This window comes from Rattus rattus, chromosome 3, assembly GCF_011064425.1.
Source record: "Rattus rattus isolate New Zealand chromosome 3, Rrattus_CSIRO_v1, whole genome shotgun sequence".
Taxonomy (NCBI): domain Eukaryota; kingdom Metazoa; phylum Chordata; class Mammalia; order Rodentia; family Muridae; genus Rattus; species Rattus rattus.
The window spans coordinates 43,038,674-43,060,010 of record NC_046156.1 but is presented as its reverse complement, the minus strand read 5'-3'; the positions used below and the strand labels follow the sequence as shown (position 1 = coordinate 43,060,010).

Here is a 21,337-nt window from a genome sequence, read left to right as displayed (position 1 = left end):
TTTGAGTCCCTCTTCTGGTAGGTGTGAAAACAGAGAAACTATACAGAAGATAAAAAAATAAATCTTTTAAAAAAAATAGTTCATAGCTAAACATGGTAGCCTATGATCTTTGATCCCACAACTCAGAAGCAGAGGCAGGTGGATCTCTGAGTTCCAGGACAATCCGGTCTACATAGTGAGTTCCAGGACAGCCAGTGGTACACAGAGAGACTCTGAAAAAAATCAAACTACCCTTGCCCAGCCATTAACCTACCTGCAACAGCCTATGACCTCGCTTTCAGCTGAAGAGTAAAGAGAGCAAGTCCTTTTGCTCAACACAAAAGGGTGTGAGAGGCTTTAAGTTTTCAGAAGTCTTGTCCTAGGACAGCAATGGAAATTGAGGAACTGTGTTTTAGACCAAAGAGAAAACACAAACTTCAACCTTCAATCCTCACTTGAACCCAAAATCCAGTAAAAAGTCATTTTAAAGACAACTGGAAATATTTCATTATGAGCTTGATAAAATCTGAATTGAATTTTTCTTAAGTGTGTTAATGGAACTGAGGTCAATAAGGAAAATGTTTTAGGGTCATACAAGCTGAAACATTTAGGGGTCAAATGTCCTGACAGAAGTAAAGCTCTAAAACAAATGCTAGCTGATACATCTGGGTGGTATGTGAAGCTTTCAGCTTTTATGTTTTGCATGTTTCAAAATGAAAAGCTAGGTAAAATTTATTTAAAAAACGTTCTAGAGAGCTGGCTCAGTGGTTAAGAGCACTTACCTATTTTTGAGAAGACTAAAGTTTGTTTCCTAGCAGCCAATCTGTCAGCTTACAGCCACCAATAACTCTAACTACATGGTGTCAAGACGCTTTCTTCTGGCCTCCACTCACACCCATGTACTTACCATGTAGACAGTCATATATAGAATTAAAACACTTTAAATTGTTTTAATGGAGGCAGGTGAGATGTCTTAGCTGGTAAAGGGGCTTGTTGTCAAGGCTGATGATCTGAGCTTGATCCCTGAACCCAATTTACACCCACAAATTGACCTCTGACTTCCACATGGGCCTCACAGAAGCTCCCATGCCCCTCATCCCCCCCCCCACTAAATTATTTTTTTAATGTATATGAGTACACTGTAGCTGGTAGCTGTCTTCAGACGATCCATTACAGATGGCGGTAAGCTACCATGTGGTTGCTGGGAATTGAACTCAGGACCTCTTAGAAGCACAGTCAGTGCTCTTAACCACTGAGCCATCTTTCCAGCACCTAAATGTTTTTACATGTAGTTTAATGGGGCTGGAAAGATGGCCCAGAGGTTAAGAGCAGTAGATGTTCTTCCAAAGGACTGACGTTCAATTCCAAGAACCAACATTACAGCTCACAACTATCTGTAACTTCAGTACCACAGGGTCCAATACCTTCTTTTGATCTCCTTGGGCACCAGGTATAAAAGGACTGCACAGATCTACATGGCAAAACACCCATACAATGAAAATATAATTTTAAGAAGTATTTTAAATGCTCTACCATGTGGAATGGTGAAAGTCCAGTGCCCAGGAGGCTACAGGAATAGGAAATGCTTGAAGTCAGCCTTAGCTACACAACAAGCTTTAAGACAAGCCAAGGTAGATTGTGAGACACGGTCTCAAAATTAAAATCAACAACAAAAGGAGTTCTTTAACTATCATCTTTGGGCTGGAGAGATGACTTAGCGGTTAAGAGCACTGACTGTTCTTCCAGAGGTCCTGAGTTCAATTCCCATCAACAACGTGGTAGCTCACAATCATCTGTATCCAGTGCCCTTTTCTGGTGCTTCTGAAGAGAGCAACAGTGTACTCACATACATAAATAAATCTTTAAAACAAAATAAAACAAACAAACAAACAAAAAAAAACAATGTCTCACAGACACAGCCCATGAGGCCATGACAGGCTCTCACTATGTAGCCCTGATTATGCTTTAACTCCCACTGTAGACCAGCATGGTCTAAAATTCAAAACACTGGCATAGTCCATCACAGCAGAATTAAAGCTACTTAAGTGGCAAATGCTCTTTATATTCTTTAACAATATCATCTTTGGGCTGGAGAGATGGCTAAAACCAAATATTTAATATGAAATCAAATTTAACTGATAAGGAAAATGGAGAGAAAATAAAATAAATGGAAAACAGGAAATTCTCAGAATATAATTAAGAAGAAAGTAAAAAAGAAAGGAAAAGAGAAAAGAAAAAAGGAAAAAGAAAGGGGGAAGTAGATGAGATGGGGTTCCCTGTGAAATGTAGGCTCACCCTGAGACTTGCCTGTAGCCCACACTGACCTTGAGTAACCCCATTGCCTCGGCCCCAGGAGCACTTAGATTACAAGGCTGTACCAGTTCATCTAGCTTGTGATGTGCTCCTAGCAAAAGAGGCCTTTTCAAAAGAAAGGTTTCTAGGGGGTTGGGGATTTAGCTCAGTGGTAGAGCGCTTGCCTAGAAAGCGCAAGGCCCTGGGTTCGGTCCCCAGCTCCGAAAAAAAAAAAAAAAAAAAAAAAAAAAAAAGGTTTCTCATTATTTTTTGAGACAGGCTCTCACTATGTAGCCCTGATTATGCTATAACTCCCACTGTAGACCAGCATGGTCTAAAACTCAAAACATCTGCCTGAACCGCCCAAGGGCTAGGATTAAACATGTGTACCACCATGCCTGGCAAGTTTTTATTTTTAATTATTCCCTTATTTTTTGTTCGTTTGTTTAATTTGAGATAGTATCTCATTATATAGATTAGGACAGCCTCAAACTCACAGAGATCTACCTGCCTCTGCCTCCCAAGTCCTGGGAACAAAGGCATATGTCACCACACCTGGCTTTTATTATTTTATTTTACATGTAGGTATCTTTCTGTATGTGGGTATGTGCATAAATACAAGGGCTGGTAGAGAACAGAGGCCTCATATCCCCTGGAGCTGGAATTAGATAATTGTAAGCTGTCTACTGAGGTTGCTGGGAATGAAATGTGAGTTCTCTAAGAGAGCAATACATGTTGTAACCACTGAAGCTACGTCTCTAGTCTCAAAACAAGTGTGCGAACACAGAAAGTCACAGTGGACATTTTCACTTAGTGCTTTTCATGAGAACTTGACAAAAACTTTGTTTTTAAAACGCTGAGATTTTAACCTTCCTGGGCTCTTAAAGCATCCCATGTGTGGCTAGATGGGAGTAGACATGGGGATACATGTGTGTGCTGCTACGTCACTTTGGCCTGGTACTGCATGGGTGTTACAGAAGCGACCCCACTTGGTAAAGGAAAGATCCTGAGTAACTACTGAACCTGTCAGCAGCAAAGATGTATTTTATTTCAAACAAAATACTTCTGGGCTGTGATCACTATATAGAGAAAGTCTAACCATTTGAAATAAAAGCTGGTTTCTAGCTAAAACCAAGAAAAGAAAGTGAAATCACTTGTGATAAAAAAGTTGCCAAGAGATGAAGATAAGCAATTCATTCCTGAAATATAAAAATAAGAAACCAATCCTCAGATTAAATCAGACATAGGTATAAAGGGAAAGTGGAAATATAGAAAAATATATGTAGTTATTTATGAAAATAATCTATTTCCCTTATCTATTAAATATAGATAATAATGGTACCAAAACTTGACATGGGGAATTTATCATCTAAAAATCCACTTAATAAAAGACAGTTTATACATTCCTTTGAATTATGTATCCATAAAAATTTAAACATACAAATCACATTCCCAAACCTCAAAAAATAACTTTATGTAAATGAAATACAGACATATATCAATTTAGGGTCAAAATCATTTAAAAATAGTTTTAAATCACAACAAATCATGTCTTACAAGAAGAGAAACAACAAATGAACAATTATATACAATTGTTAAAGTCTCAAACCTGAATCATGATGCAGGTATCACAACTCACTTAAGCAAGTGCTGTTTATCAATGCTTCGATAGGATACTTAGTATCAGGTTGTTAGACAGTGGATTTAAAGGGGAAATGTTGAAACAACCAAAAGCTAGGATTACAGTTATTCTTGAAAAAAATTCCACTTTCAAGTATATGTCTAAAGTTGTTAATTCTCTAATATTCTCCATAAAGGCCAGGTATTTGTTTGGTAAAACAAGGCACACAGGACCAGACTGTGATAAAGGTGCATTTTCTTTGGCCCTATAAATTCTTTAAATATCTTGGAGATCCTTGAGATGACTTTCAATATAACAGAATTACTTTTTTTGTAAATCCCGTGGAAAGATATAGTAATCAAATATTCTACAATGAATGTTTAAATAGGATGAATGGCATTAAAGCCTTTCTTTAAAAACTAAATAAAACAAAACTCAAATGGGGTGATGGCACACACCTTTAGTCCCAGCACTCTGAAGACAGAGGGCAGCAGATCTCTGTGACTTCCAGGTCAGCCTGGTCTACCCAGTAAGTTTCAGGGCAGCCAGGGCGGCATAGTTAACATGCTACCTCAAAAAGACAACAAAACCAAAACACTTCAGTTGAATGACAGTATAATGACATTTTAAAAGTCTAGTATTCTCTTTTAGGATTTAGAGCAGAATGTCAATTAATTTCCTTTTGGAATTTCTTAATAGACTGTGGTTTAAATATCAAGCCTCCTTTCCTTGATATGAAATTCTGTGTCATTCCACAGAAATTGATGTAAATATTTCAGTTCTGAATCTTTAAAGTCTACGTTCTGTCACAACTTGAGAGCCATCAGTAAAGAGCTGCTGTTGCCGCCCTGAGGGGCTTGCCTGTGGCATGGAGCTCTTTCCCAGTGCACTGTGCCTGACTAACACAGCCCTCGGCTGGCACTCTTCCCCATGAGCTCACACACTCATTTAGGGAAAGCAGCTGAGAAATAACAAGTACACCATTTAAGAGAATAAAGTTTAAATAGTTGATGAGTTATTATAAAAGCATGACACAATAATACTTTTGAATGTCATCAAAACACAAACTACATTACACAAAGTTCCAGCATCAATATCTATGACCCAGTCTAGGTTACAAGCCCATTTCCCCCAAATGTTAGTATTTCCTTAGACTATACATTCAGCCCAATTACTGTTTAACTGACTAGGGAAGAAAACTATAAATGATGCATAAAAGACTTGCAGACACATAAAACGTACTATAACTTTAACAACCTTACCATCCAATTGCTTCTTTGTCTGACTCTGTAGGGTTAAGACAGGGTACTCTAGAACTAAGTAACCATTAATTTTGAATCCACACTTGCCCACACAATGCTTTAATATGAACAGAACATGAATCTGTCCTCTTGAATTTGCAAGATCTGGGTTGCACTTAGTCACACCATGATCAAAATAGTTACTCAGTCTCTAAAGGCGATCACTGAAAACCACAAACCTGGCACTCAGAAAGCCTGCGATCACTTTATCCTCACTGGAGCAATGACGTTAAACAGTCTATCACTTTTTGAAACTCTGAATGGAATTGGTTAGCCACGTTCATTGTTGAAAGTACATCTGCTCTGGCAAGATCAAATAGCCAATCCAAGGTTGCCAAGGAAACCTTACAGTTCTTAACAATAGTGTTTTTTGAGTCAAACTCCATTTAACAAAATCTATTGGAACTACATAAAAAATAGTTACCTTTTTATAGGTTTGTATCTATTAGAACAAAGTTTTAAAATATATACAATATAAATGAAAGAATAAAATAGATCTTATATTCAATAGGTAATTCTGCATATGGTCAAATAATTAAATAAATTATATTCCAAATATATAACGCATCTTTGCCTCCCACTTTATTTTACTATTTCTAATATATTCCCTTTCCTTTGAATCTATTATTAAATAACTTATAATTTGTGTCCTCAACTCCAGTGTTAAAAAGAAAGAAAACCTACTATTTTAAAGCAAATGCTTTTTCCTTCCCAGAGCACTCATGGGAATCCCAGAAAGGAGACCCGAAGGCGGGCCTGTCTTCCATACACATGAGCAGAGGGTTTCTGGGGAGAGTGGGCTTTAAGACATAAAGACTTCTAAATAGCCTTAGAACTTAAAATACAATGCAACTCAAAACAATGTAGTGAGGTGGGCAGAGCAGCCCACACCCAATCCCATCGCTTGGCAGGCAGAAGCTGTCAGATATTTGTGAGTTCAAGGTCAGTTTGGTCTATATAATGAAAATCTGCCTTAAGAAGAAAAAAAATAACAATATGCTTTAAGAAAAAGAAAAAAGATGGGTTGGAGAGATGGCTTAGCTGTTAAAGGCTAGGCTCACAACCAAAAATACAAGGAAAAGAAAAAAGACAGTAACATTATGCAGTAGGGAATGTCAGTTTGATCGTGGTCCACTGATAGAACTTATACTATACTGATTGTTGTTTCTGTCAACAGTTGCAGATTAAAAGAAATTCCCACTGCAGATTAACAAGAAAATTCTCCATTTCAAAACTACATACAATATATGTTTCATAGTTTATATTTCTCCACATGGAGACTGGACAGTTATTTTATTTTCAATTATTAAATGAGTATTTAATCCCTTTAAATTCATTTAAAAATTTTAATGGCAACACACACACAGATTCAATTTAAGATAATAATGAGAATAATGAGAAAAGAAGCACAACTGGAAATGATGGTAAACCTCATTAGAGCCAGTCACTGACTACTCTAGCGTAGAAAGAACCAAACTGCTTCAGCCAAAGTAGTAAATGGTCAAAAGACACACATAGAGGGATAGACTCTTTCTACATTAAATTTAAATGATTCAAACCCAGATTACTACTTCATCAAGTCTTATGGAATTAAACAAATAAAATTTAGCAATCCTTTCTTTAGTAATCTTCTGTATAAATATAAAAATCCCAGATACATGAAAATGGTTTTAAATTATAATTGTTCACAGCTTTATAGATGATTATAAATTTCCATTGAAATAGTTCATGTAACTTGATATCTCTGTACAGAAAGAGTAAGGTTAAGAACAGGTGATAAGTGTAGGCAGATCTACCTTGCAAACCTTGGTATTTATTTGCATGTGTGTGCTCTTGCAAAGGCTGCAATGGACAGTTCTGCAGCAACTAAAGGGCTGAGGTCATTACGAGCTCAGACTTAAGGCCTCCTCCCAGTATCCCCTCTAACCCGACTTCCTGGACACACTTCCAAGCTTGGGTTGCAGATGATGTACACATTTCATCCTGAAGGCTACACATTTTCAAACCATCTCAACAGAGTGATCAGATTTAGCATGATGATTTCTTCATAGAATCTGCAGAAGTCCTCTGTGCAAGATTAATGTTGAGGCTCCTAGGGCACCATTGTGAAATCCAATTAGGGATAGGACATGACTATGCTTTAGTGGGATTTCCTGCAGGTTTGGGATCATAACCGTACAAGAAAGTAGCTGCTATGACAAGGATGGCTCCAAGGAAAAAGACACTAAATAGGATGAAGAAAAAGAAAAGGAGAAAGTCAGTTTAAAAGCAAATTAAGTTCTTTACTGTACTGTATCTTTACTATATATCCGTACTATAAAAACAGTTGTATTTGGGAAAGAAATATCCCAGAAACATAGTAATAAATGTCGAGCCTTTGCTTCCTGAGTGACTTGAAGTAGTACAAGGATTAGCTGCATTTTGTACCTTCAGGAAAGGCTTTACAGGCTTTAAAAACTCGCCCAAAGTCCCAGATAGGTAGGAGGTAGGAGGCAGTGCAGACCCTGGCTTTGAGCCTACACTCCATGGTACAGTACCTCAATACATACACACTCTGTATGGGATTCATTCCACAAAGGTCCAAAATGTTAAAACAAACAAACCAAAAAAACCCCCCAAAAAACCCCATAAGATATAAAAAAAATTTCATTATTTCATGCTAAACTTAGATGAATTTATTCAAAATCCAAAGTAATAATAAAACTCAAGACCAATGTTTACAGGGTGTTTAAGAGGAGGGAATATCCCATGCTTTCCTCTTGATTCTATGTATGTAGAAATACAGTATACTTCATAGAACCAGACAAAACCCAGACAACTATTGTAACTTGTTATACACAGTTTTAATGCAGCTAGAGTCATAGATTAGGTTTGGCTTTAGATTTTTATTAATGCTTCAAAGTTATTATCTTCAACTTAAAAACAAAAAAATCTAACGAGCAGGTGTCACTGGTCTTTACCCTTCCTGTGACAAGAGGCTTTGCTTTGCTTTATTTGTTACATGGTTTCACCATGTAGCCCAAGCTGGCCTCAAACCTGTACAGCTTCACCTGGCCTTCATGAGTGAGGCACGAGCCAGTATGCTCCGTCCAACATCAGCCTTCACACTCCCCCTCCCCTTCTGTAAATTCGGCCGTTTGACTCCATGTACTTTTTCCTGACAGTGGTTATCATGGAAGACCTGAGTCTCTCAACCACAACTCCCTTTCTATCAACAAGTGTTTATTGATGATTCAGGTCTACTTTCCCAGACTCGCTCCCCACTTATCACACTGTGACTGATACATTATTTGCCTATTTGTTACCCTGCTCAGCTATGTGCTCTATTCATTATAAAGAGAAAATCTATCATACTATGATTACTTCAATGATTTGAGCCCTCTTTTTAATGAGCTGCGCATATACTGCCATTCACATGCTGACCATGTTAGGATTTATCTGTCTGGTTTTCTAGTCACTGTGACCTTCTTCCAGAGCTGAGGACCGAACCCAGGGCCTTGTGCTTGCTAGGCAAGCGCTCTACCACTGAGCTAAATCCCCAACCCCACTGTGACCTTCTTGAACATGCCCATCTCATTCATAGGCTGTTTTTCTTTCCAGATCCAGCAGAGTGATTGTGGGCAGAGTGGCCACTTAATGAACCTTTGGAAAGTAAATAAGCAAACCTAAATGGAATCACGGAAATATTAACAACAAAATAAGACATACAAGAAAGAATTAGAATGGAAAGAAAAAAAGATAAGTAGAAAAGAGTATTTTACCTGGTTGGCACAAAATCTTGCAACCAAAAATAAGATATGATTGTTGACAATATTATGGATAAGGAGGTCGCGAATCCTTTTAAAATGTTATCCGCATATTTGATGACAGCAGCTATTACAAGGCCTCCAAGTGCCTGTCAAAGTTTTAATAGAGTATTTTTTAAAAATGAACATAAAACTGCTTTTCAAAACAATTTCATTTCTCAGGGAAGATTTAGGCTTCTGTTCTACAAATATAATTATATCCCAGCAAATGATTCATATGAACATTAAAAACAACAGACTTCCAGTTTTGTTTCATAGCCCTCAATGTGACCATCAAAGCAAGCTACGGTTTGCTGTAGTAGAAGCCGATGAAATTAGAGATGGTCTATTTTCATCAAATTCAATAATTAAACAGCACTTGTTTGGACAGCTAAAGAAACAAATACATATGAAGTTTAAGTTTGAAGAAAAATGCCTTTTTAATTCCTTTCCAACAGTCTTCTCCTTTAGCCTTATTCTTCAATTTCCCCCTACATTCAAATCTACTTATGGCTGTCAGGATGTACTATTTGGTTTGGTTTGGGAGTGATTATTCTGCAGTGCTAGAGATTAAACCCCAAATCTAACTGATCACACGATAGCTAAGTTCTCTCAGCTATCCCCACAGCATATAAGGAACCGTCTACCAATCGCTCTCAAATTCTAGATTGTGGCTCCTTACATACAGGAGCCGGGGGAAGCTGGAGAGACGGCTCAGTGCTTAGGGTGCTTGCTGCTCTTGCAGTTTAGTTCCCAGCACCCATGTTAGGCAGCTCACAACCATCTGTGACTCCAGTTCCATGGGTTCTGATGTTTCTTCTCATCTCTGCAGGCATTACATGTTCATGCATACACTCAGGCGCACACACATATGCATAAAATTAAATAAGTAAAAAGCCAACCAACTAACTAAACAAACAAACAAAAAACCTTAATGAGTGATCGATAGCTCAGTCAAAAATTACTTGCCTAGTAGGTATGAGGTCACTGGGTTCAATCCAGACAAAGCACAAGCACGTGCACACACGCACACACAACACACACACAAGATTTCACTATACAAAAATCCAAAATGCTCCAAAACCCTATACTTCTTTGATGCACAAATGGAAAATGTACACCTTCCATGTTTGATGGGTCAATCATACAATGCAGGTAGATTTTAAGCTGTATTAATATTATTTCTAAGCTATGTGTATGCTCAAACATAAAACAAAATTTTGTGTAGACTTGAGTCACAGTCACAAGATATCTCATTATGTATATGCAAATATTCCAAAATCTCACACCCTAATTATCTCAAACTGATAAAAGACCATCTGTATGACCTGGCTTTGTTTTCTACCAAACCCTGTATATCTGCTTCCAAACTAAACCAAGTGTACCCACTCTAACTGCCTTCTAAAATGATGGCAGTTTAATTTACAAAAAGTCATGAATTATTCCCCTGGACTTACTATAAATTATGTTTGAATCAATATTTCAGGGAAATACTCATCTATTTATTCCCTGTTGGAGTCTTCACACCAGTTATACCAACTTAAAAGAAAATGTTGTGTGGTGGCACACGCCTCAATTCCAGCAGCCATTAGGCAGAGTCCAGCATCTCTGTGACTTTGAGGCCAGCAAGAGCTATGTAGAGAGAGATCCTCTCTAAAGCAAACAAACGGTTTTTAGCCCTCTCTTAAAGAACAGCTTTCCTGTAACTAGGTAAAAATATATATAAGTTCCCTATGTATACCATACCTCTACTTTAAATGCTCTCTAACTTCCCCTTTGTGTCTTTTCCTCCTTTTATCAAAATGAAAACACCCTTCCTACTTTAAAAGCACCACTATCCTTTACACTTCTCTACTTTCCAGGTCCTCAGCCTTATGACTTCAAATAACTCTAGCAAAGTATGCTTTAAGGAAAATGATTTCTTTATTTTTATATTTTTCAGAATATCAAGATGTATTTTTGGAGATAAATTAGTCATCTCTTGAACAATTCACAAAAGCCACATTCACACTGAAGAAATTTGACAGAAACACTCTTGTAGGTAAATATTAAAAAAAATTCTTGTAGGTAAAGCTTAATGACTTGAGTAATTATCTCAAGAGGCTCTTTCCATCTTTAAAGGGCTGACTATAGCTTTTCTATGCAATGATACTTGCAGCAGAAAAATCAAATTATAGTTACCCTTAGTTTTAAATATTTTTTTGAGACAGGGTCTCTCTATATATCCCTGGATGTCCTGCAGCTCACTATGTAAACCAGCTAGATTCAAATTCACAGAAATCCTCCTGCCTCTGCCTCCAGAGTGCTGGATTAAAGGTATGTACCAACATAGCCCAGCTTCACTATTTAATTCTTCTTTTAAATTACTATTATTAGTTAATTAATTAATTTATTATTTATTTGTATATAGATACTTTACTTGCATGCAAATTCATATCTATATCTAGCTATCTTTCAATCAATAGGTCTGTACCCCTTAAATACCAACACACCAGTTCCCATTTTAATTCTCTGTATTGAAGCAATATTCAGTAGTATTAAATAAAAGATTTATATGCTTTACCTGTAGAACAACAACTATCCATGTCAGTTGATTATATCCCTGAAAAAATCCATTCTTTGATACTAATTCTCCATCATAAACGTACACACCCATTAATCCAAATATACTCCCAAAGAAACCTAAAAGAAAGTAAAATCCAGGTCATGTGGCAGTTTCTCTGAAGACAATCCTGTTTCCTCCCCAGCCCTCCCACCCCTCTCCTCACTCCAATGGCAGGGTCCTGCTTTGCATAGGAGGACAGCATGGGATTTAGCACACAAACTGGACTGGAGCTCTTATTCCTGTTGCCTTGGTCTCCCAAGTCCTGGGACTACAGACCTGCGCCAAGCTGCACAACTTATTTCTTTTTGATGAATACTTTAAAAAAATACTTCACTTGAGTGGCTGGTGGTGGTGGTGCACGCCTTTGATCCCAGCACTAGGGAAGCAGAGGCAGGTGTATCTCTGAGTTTGAAGCCAACCTGGTCTACTGAGCAAGTCCCAGGAGAGCCAGGACTACACAGAGAAACCCTGCCTCGGGAAAAAACCAAATCACTTGATTTATATATAAACAACGAATTTTACATAATACTATATGATGACTACAAAAGACATACATAAGCAGATAGGCATGAAAATATTTTTAAAAATAACTTAGCAACTGTTAAACACTATAATAATATTTAAATTACAGAATTTGAATTATTAGATTGATGATCCATTCGAGCATTTATAAAATGCTTGCCGGTAGTATTCCACTGTATCATCAGTTTTCCTACTGCTATAACCACATTGGTTTGAGTAACATTCATAGTTACAGACAAGAAAGCTAACACATAGGACATCGTTTCTTTGTAAAATTTTAGATAAGATAGGCAATGAACATGAATTACAAAGAGGATATAAAGCTGTTTTTCTAGTTCTAAGTCTCTCATGAATTTTTGTTTGTTTTGGTTTTGGTAGAGGACATGTGCATAAAAATACACTTCATAGTAAAAGTGAAAACCCAGTGTGCAGTGCCACGGCTTCTGTCCAAATGCCTATTCTAATCGTGTATGAGCTCAGGTTCTTTATTTGTAAGTTCTTTAAAAATAATAAATCTTATTTTTTAAAAATTTTTTTAAGTATAATACTTGATAACCGAAACTCAAGGCTAAGAAGTGGTCAAAGCTGTCATCGGGTTCTGTATTTACTGCTCGGGTCTCACTGTCAGAACTGGCTCAGGGAACGTCACTGCTGAATCCCACGTGCCAACACAGCCTCCAGACCTGACGCACTGGTGGCCTATGGACACCCACAGGGGCCACATCCTATGGCACACAAGATGAATGCAGCCAAAGAGGGTATGTGTGATGGTTTTAAATAAAGCCATAGCTAGGGAGACTGTGAGGACCATGTAAAGTTCATTTGTACTCAACCATTGAATGCGCCTCATTTAGTATGAAGCTAACCATGGCATGTGACTTTTAAAAAATGCCCAAAGCCATACATTTTAAAATTTAACTTAAAAATTAAAACGTGACAATTACTAAAATACATATTTAGTACATGTTGGAGCTAAAAAGTCCTCCAAACCACTTGCAAGCCTATGATCAGGACTGTGCGTCCCTAGCCTCTTCTTCTCTACTTCTATTTATTGTGCTACCATAAATAAATAGCTTCCTCTGCCTTGCATGTTCTGATGTTATGTCCTGCCCTGACACAGGCCCAAAATCAATGGAACATCAGCTCGAAGCCCCAAAATTTTAAGAGGAGGCAAACATTATCTCTGTAAGCTGATCTATCTTGTGTTTGTCAGTGACAGAAGGCTGTCTAACAGTATACCAGAATACATATGAGTTTCGTCAGTATATATAGATAGACCTTTCACATTCCCATAGTGGCTGGATATTCCACTGACTAGTAGTATTAGATATCTTTTATACCGACACTAACATACTACAGGCCTCTTGGGCTGACTCTTATTTTTATTGATGAGGAAACTTCTCCCCAAGTCCATGCAATGAAATGGACTCAGTAGTTGAATCCAGGCAATTTGGCCCTGGGTCCTCTTTTACTTTACATTTTCTCTCTGTCTTCTAAAATACAATCTTAGTTATACTTAATCAAAATAGTAATTCATTCAGACAGTAATATTTTCATTTTGTTTTGTTTTCTTGTTTTTTTAAACAGTTGTAACCAATGCTAACATTTTCTTCCCCTCTAAGCTATTTCCCACCAGTTAGGAAGGAGTAGGGTAAAAAGACAAAACATTACCCTGAAATAAAACAGCATGTCACGACTGTAAAAGAGATGAAAATTGCTTCCTTTCCAACTTCTTACATTGTAGGAGTAAAATATGTAAATTAGTTGTAGCATCTTCACACATGCTAAGACTCCATAATTGAGGGCAGGGGCAGGCTACACTCTCCGATCATCAACCTACTTTTCTATATCATGAGCTAAGGCATTCATTTCAAATCCAGTTTGCTAAGGGCAAGATCATTACCAGTTCTTTGTGTCAACATCGCATTTGCACTCAAGGCCTATATACTTAAGACTTAGGGAGATCTACAAATATAAGAACAGAAATACTTGTCTGGTTCTTTTTAAGATTTGGTCTCCCTGTGTAGCCTGGTTGGTTTCCTGCCTCAGCCTTATGAGTGCTAGGATCAGAGGTGTGCACCACCATACATGAGTGGTACAGTTATTTAGAAATATATATTAGAAAGCCTTTAAAACTTACCAAGTTGAATGTTTCTTATCCATACTGATTGTTTTGTTTCTTTCAAGATTTTCTCAAAATAAACTCCAGCGAAGCCACTTGAAAAACAGGCTGTGAGAACTGCCATGAGGCCCACAAACTGTGAGCCAGTTGAAAGGTCCTTAGAATTCAGCTCTTGAGAATCTGAAGGCCACTGAATAGAAACAAAACCAAGACTCTAAAGGGCCGTGAGATGGCTCAGTGGGTAGGGACGCTTACAGCCAGCACTGGCAACCTGGGTCTTATCCCTGGGACCACATGATGGATGGAGGGGACTGACTCTCACAAGCTGTCCCCTGACCTCCACATTGTGGTACTGCCTCAGCAAAAGTACATACACATGGGAGAAGATAAGCTACCTCAAGCATAGTAGAAAGAGAAGCTGGTGGGAAGGGAACCACAAACACTACAAGGAAATTACAGTTCATCAAAACATGAAAGTCGGTTAAATTACTATACTGGGCATAGTATCCATAAGATTTGGATGTTTACTGACAATGGTGTAATAATTTAACCATTGTTAAATGTCTCTGTCTTCTGATGTTCTGAGTCTTACTGAGCCACTTCTAATGAGACTATACATTTTAAACTATGTATATCCATGTACAGTGGCTTTTATTATGACATGTTCATACATGTGTCTCATGTTCTCTGACCATACCCTCTCCTCCATCATTACTACACTGTCTGCATTCCCACTGCTCTATTTCTTTCTCAAACTAGCCCCTTTCGATTTTCCCACATTTTTTAATCTAGATTTTCCTCTCTCATTTTTATTGTTTTTTGGGGGTTGTTTTGTTTTGTTTTTCCAAGACTGGGTTTTGGGCTAGAGAGATGGCTCAGAGCTTAAGAGCACTGCCTGCTCTTCCAGAGGTCCTGAATTCAAATCCCAGCAACCACGTGGTGGCTCACAACCATCTATAATGAGATCTGATGCCCTCTTCTGGTGTGTCTGAAGACAGCAACAGTGTACTTACATATAATTAATTAATTAATTAATTAATTTTTAAAAAAAGACTGGGTTTCTTTGTGTAGCCTTGGGTGTCCTGGAATTAGCTCTGTACCAGAATGACCTTAAAAAGGGATCCACCTGCCTCTGCCTCCCAAGTGTTGGGATTAAAGGTGTGAACCACCAGGATAGCCCTTGGTCTTCATTTTTCAACTGCAAAATTCTGCTATTTTGCTTAACATAATGATCTCCAGTTCTACATAATTTCATTTTTCATAGAAAAATAAATCTCCATTGTGTGTATCATATATATATATATATATATATATATATATATATAAAAATTACATTATCCATTGACACACAGATAGGCATTTAAACTGGTTCCATAACTTGAGTATTATGAGCAACTCTGCAATAAATATTAATATCTCTGTAGGATGTTCAAATATATACTTTGGAATGGTATAGCTGGATCACGTGGGAATGTTTTTACTTACTGAGCAAGACGGTTCAATAGGGAAGGTGCTTGCTTTGCAAGCCTGACAACCTGAGTTCAATCCCATGGAGAAACTTCCATTCTATTTTCCAAGTGGCTGCTTTGAATTACATGCCAATCGGAGGAGCAGTAACATTGATTTCCCCACTATTTGTTGTTTGTTTTGCTGATAATAGCCATTCTAATTAGGACATGGACTCAGTGTAGTTTTTACATTTCCCTAACGGCCAAAGACGGTGAACATTTTAGGTGTTTATGGTGTCGGTATCGGTATTTCTTTTGAGAACTGTCTGTTCAGTTCATTTGCCTGATTATTAATAGGCTTGGGATGTCTGGATGCTTGGTTGGTTATTTTTTTCAGTTCTTTATATAACTGCATGTTAACCCTGTCTGATGAGGAAGAAGTGAACACCCTCTTCCCACCTGACAGTCTCTTTGGTCTGTTTTCAATGTCATGCAGCTTTTACATTTCATGCAATCATATCTGTCAATTCTGGCTACTGTTTCCTTGAATTGGAATCTATCAAAGAGTCCTGGCCCTGAGCTATCTCTTAAGTGCTATCCTGTTCCCTTTCACATCCTCCAAGGTTTACATTAAAGTCCTCAATCCATTTGCAACCGAGTTCTGTGCTGGGTGGGAATGTGGCCAGTCTTAGCCTTGCACTGTGGATACACATGCACAGCTTCTGAACACCACTTGTTGAAGAGACTGTTCTTCAATGTATGATGCACTGGCTGGCTGCATGTAAACTTGACAAAAAACTAGCATCATTAGAGAGGAAGGAGCCTTAGGTAAGGAAATGCCTCCATGAGATCAGCTATATGGTATTTTCACAATTAGTAATCAGTGGGGGAGGGCCCAGCCCATTGCTTTCTCTAAGAAAGAAGTTAAGCAAACCAGGGGAAGCAAGCCAGTACAAGCAGCACCCTTTCATGGCCTTTGCCTTCAGGTTCCAGCCGTTTTGAGTTCCTGACTTTGATGATGAATAGTGATATGAAGTGTAAGCCAAAATAAACCCTTGCCTCCCAAACTTGCTTTTTGGTCATGGTGTTACATTGCAGCAATAGAAATACTAAGACATGGATTTATTTCTGAGACTTTCTCATCTGAGGGCCTACATGTCTGTTTTGTGCCTGTGCCGTGCTGTTTTTATTATCACAGCTCTAAAGCATAGTTTGAAGACAGGTATTGTGATACCTCCAAAACTGCTCTGGAGAAAGGAGGCAGGAGGCAGGAGGCAGGAGGCAGGAGGCAGGAGGCAGGAGGCAGGAGGCAGGAGGCAGGAGGCAGGAGGCAGGAGGCAGGAGGCAGGAGGCAGGAGGCAGGAGGCAGGAGGCAGGAGGCAGGAGGCAGGAGGCAGGATCTCACACTGTAGCCTACAGTAACCTAGAATTCACTAGGTAGCCCTAAATTCATGCCTCAAGTCTTCAGTGCTGGGATTTTATGTGAGCCAACAGGCATGGCCAGCATTGCTATTTTTGCTCAGGGCTGACTTGGCTATTAGGGTTTTTTGTGCTTTCATATAAATTATGTTTCAAAATAGCAGTAACTGACATATTCCTCAGCTATTTTACTCACATATCAGTTTTGTTTTTTTGGTTTTGTTGTTGTTGTTGTTGTAGTTTTTGGTCTAGAGGGAGTTTTTATTTTTTTTTATTTATTTAAAGTTGAGTGGTTTTGTTTTTGTTTTTAATTCTTTGTCTTTCAGTTTTTAACATTTTAAAAAAAGATTAATTTATTTCATGTGTGTGAGTACACTGTCTTCAGGCACACCAGAAAAGGGCATCAGATCTCATTACATATGGTTGTGAGCCACCACATTGTTGCTGGAAATTGAGCTCAGGACCTCTGGAAGAGCAATCAGCACTCTTAACCACTGAGCCATCTCTCCAACCCAAGTTTTTAACAATGTTTTATGATCTAACCTACAATCTATTTTGGAGAAAAGTTCAAGATATCCATGAATCTGTACTCCTTACCTTTCGATAGACTATTCTGTATCTCTATCAGATAAGTATGCTTGGTTGAAGTCTGTTGACCACTTTTATTAATTATCTACCTATCGATGAGAGTTAGCTATCCATCCTCATTCTATTTAAATTTATCTCTCTTCCTCTTTAGTAGTGCTGAAACCATGCTTTTCATAGTTACTAGAGACTTTCAATGGTAGGGTTTTTTGTTTGTTTGTTTGTTTGTTTGTTTTGGTATGGGGGTGATATTACGTAGTCCAGGCCAGCTTTAGCTCACAGCAATCTTCCAGCCTCAGCCTCCTAAGGGGGGAATTATAAGTGTTGTACCATACAAGCTTAAACACCCTTTAACAACAAAAAGGGTTCACTTCCTATTCAATTTGCCTTCACTGCAGCAGCATGATACTGACAACAAATTCCTTGACTCTTGAAACTGTCCACTCCCCCCTGGGCCCTCGACTATGTAAGTACTCGATATGCTTTCTTTGAGGAGGGCAACATTCTATGTCTCTGCAAATAGTGTAGCCACTATCTTATGTGGCTACCAAGCACACAAACGCATACAACATACACATAAACACACACAAAATAAGAAAGGAATGCCAAAGTGGAAGGCAATGACTCCATGGAGAGTGAGAAAAGGAATCATTAGGAAGCTCTTGAGTTAGAAAAAACCAGCATCAATAAAGATGGTAGATGTTAAGAAATCTACAGGATCACTGTGATCTCAGAGATCCCAAGGCTCTCCTAAAACTTAAACTTATTTCCTGTACGTTCTGTTTTGTTTGTTGGTTGGTTGGTTTTGCTTTTAAAGCTGAGTTCCGTTGTGCTATGTCTCATTTTGTTGGATTGTTCCTTCTTTCTCTCTCTCTCTCTTGCCAAGAGTACTGGTTCAAACCTACAGTCCTAGCACTCTCGGGGCTGAAGCAGAAGATGGCGAAATCTTATCTGAAAAAGCAAACTATAGCTGCTGGAAAGACAGTACAGCCATTAAGAACACTGAGGTAAAGAGTATAGATTCTTAGATATTATATAATTTTCTCTAAAATATATTATACTTTAGGTCATAAAGCAAATGTTAAAAAATGAAAAACAATAAAATAAAATACCCTTTAAATAAATAAAAAATAAATGAAATAAAACCTCCCTCTAGGCAAAAAAAAAAAAAATCTTTGAAAGAAAACAATTACTAACAATTACTAACATATGAATAAAACAGTAGTAGAGCCAGTTCATCAGTTTAGACATTGTGCTGTGCACTACTGAGGCCCACACTGAGTCAGCAAACCCACGTGACCCTGTGCATCCTGTGAACACCTGTAACCCAGCTCAGAGGGCAGAAACAGCAGGATCAATGGGGCTCACTGGCCTTCACCCTAGCCAAGAAAATACAAGCCCTGGGTTCAGGTAAAGCCCCTGCCTAAAGTAATTGACAAAGAGTGATACATGACACCTATACATATATGCACAGACCCACACAGACACACAGGAATAAATTTAAAAAAGAAAAAAAAGACACAGTAGCTCATGAATCTCAGCATTCAGAAGGCAGAGGCAGGAGAATGCCAGAGTTTGAGGACACACTCATCTGCAGGGAAGCTCCAGACCAGCCAGAGCTACAAAAAGAAGTGTGTGTGTGTGTGTGTGTGTGTGTGTGTGTGTGTGTGTGTGTAAAAGAAGTGTGTGTGTGTGTGTGTGTGTGTGTGTGTGTGTTGTGTGTTCATGTGTATGCATGATTGTGTGTGGTACTGAGGACCAAAGCTATGCCATAGCCTAACTGCTCAGTTCTTTACTATGAAAAATTAATTCGTGTATTTATTTACTTATATCACATACTCTTTTTTTTTTAAAGATTCATTTATTTATTCTATATAAGTACACTGTCACTGTCTTCAGACAACACCAGAAGAGGCATTGGATCCCATTCCAGATATCGGATCCCATTACAGATGGTTGTGAGCCACCATGTGGTTGCTAGGAATTGAACTCAGGACCTCTGGAAGAGCAGCAAATGCTCTTAACCACTGAGCCATCTCTCCAGCCCCATATCACATACTCTTAATACAGTATTTACTTACATGGAGCCATAAAAATATGTTAGCATTTACTTGCTTGAACAGGTAATAGAACCATACTTTCTATGCAAAACAGACCAGGTTTCAAACTGTGGCAGACATGAAAGGCATGCTTATCTTGAATAGTTACCTGTACAAAAGCAACTCCTGCCATCAGAATCATTAGGGAGAGCCACTGGTACACGCCTAGTTTTTTACCCAGCATAGACACAGAAAACAATGCTGTTGTAAGTATCTTCAACTGATATGTAACCTAAAAAAGAAAACAGCAATGTTATTAACATTTGAGGTTTTGTTTGTTTTTTAAAAGAATTACTAGAACTATATCCAGGTACCTGGTAAGTGGCTGCATCCAGGTTTGACAGTGCCACGTAGAGTAAGTTGTTCTGAAGAGTATATATCCCTGATGGAATAGCAAGTTTCAGTGTTTCCATGGGTTTATTAAGAATTTCATCATGCAGTACTCTATTCAGTGTTCTCACACTACACTCTAGAATAAACAAAAAGGGGGGAAGTCAGTTATTAAAGTTTCTCTGCAGAAATCATAAGCTCTTTCTTTCTTTATAGGCCTCAGTTTCCCCACTTTAAGAAGAGAAAAATGGGGCAGGAGAGATGGCTCAGCAACTGACCAAAAGCACTGCTTTTGCAAAGGATCAGAGTTCGATTCCCAGTACACACATGGGGTGGCTCAAAACCACCTGTAACTCCAGCTTCCTATGGATTCCACACATCTGAACTCCGTGAGCACACATGCACTTAGGTGTACACACACACACACACACACACACACACACACACACACACACACACTTAAAATTTTATAATAAATGCCCCCTTTTTTTGAAGACATGTTTTCTGAGCATATCCCTGGTTGTCCTGAAACTCACTCTATAGACCAGACTGGTCTCACACTCACACATCAACATATCTCTGCCTCCCAAGTGCTGGGATTAAAAGCCTGTACCACCACACATGGCTAAAATTAATCTTTAAAAACAGGAGAATGAGCAACACAGGGATTCTTTTCAGTACCAAGTATGCTTTTAATGCAAACTGTGCAAATGTTAAATATTACAGAGTAGCAAACTGACATCATTATCCTTACCCTCATTTGTGCTGGAAAAGCACAAGACTGACGATGTAAGGCCTAGAGAGCAGTTAAGAGCACTGGCTACTCTGTTTACAGGGGGCCAAGGTTCTATTCCCAGAACCTATGTGATGGCTCACAACCACCCGTTATTCCAGTTCCAGGGGATGCAATGCCCTCTTCTGATTCTGCAGGCACATACGTACATGCACAGAGATACACGCAGGCATATATATATATATACATATATATATATATATGTATATATATTATATATATAATTATAATTATAATACAGGAAAGAAATGTCCATATTGACTATGGACGTACATATATACATACAAATGCATTTGTGAAAACTAAAAGCTCAATTCATTTGTTTTTAATTTTAAAATGTATTCTTCTCTCACATATTATATCTCAACAGCAGTTTCCTCTCCTCCCCCCAGCCCCCCACGGGTACTTTTTATACCCCTTTCTCATTCTACTCCTC

The 21,337-nt window shown here is 38.2% G+C and overlaps 1 protein-coding gene across 2 annotated transcripts in view; it reads right to left on the bottom strand.

Annotated features, from left to right (window-relative positions):
- Positions 1-4,045: 4,045 nt before the first annotated feature.
- The window catches only part of Slc35a3 (solute carrier family 35 member A3), a 38,827-nt gene continuing 21,535 nt past the window's right edge, over positions 4,046-21,337 (bottom strand). For both annotated transcript variants that reach the window (XM_032897427.1, XM_032897426.1), the window contains exons 3-8: positions 20,093-20,247; positions 19,888-20,010; positions 14,246-14,417; positions 11,542-11,660; positions 8,955-9,088; positions 4,046-7,417 (exon numbers count right to left, since the gene is read on the bottom strand). In XM_032897427.1, the coding sequence (XP_032753318.1) occupies positions 7,327-7,417; positions 8,955-9,088; positions 11,542-11,660; positions 14,246-14,417; positions 19,888-20,010; positions 20,093-20,247 (794 nt within the window). In that variant the 3' untranslated portion in view covers positions 4,046-7,326. The remainder of the gene's footprint in view (positions 7,418-8,954; positions 9,089-11,541; positions 11,661-14,245; positions 14,418-19,887; positions 20,011-20,092; positions 20,248-21,337) is intronic.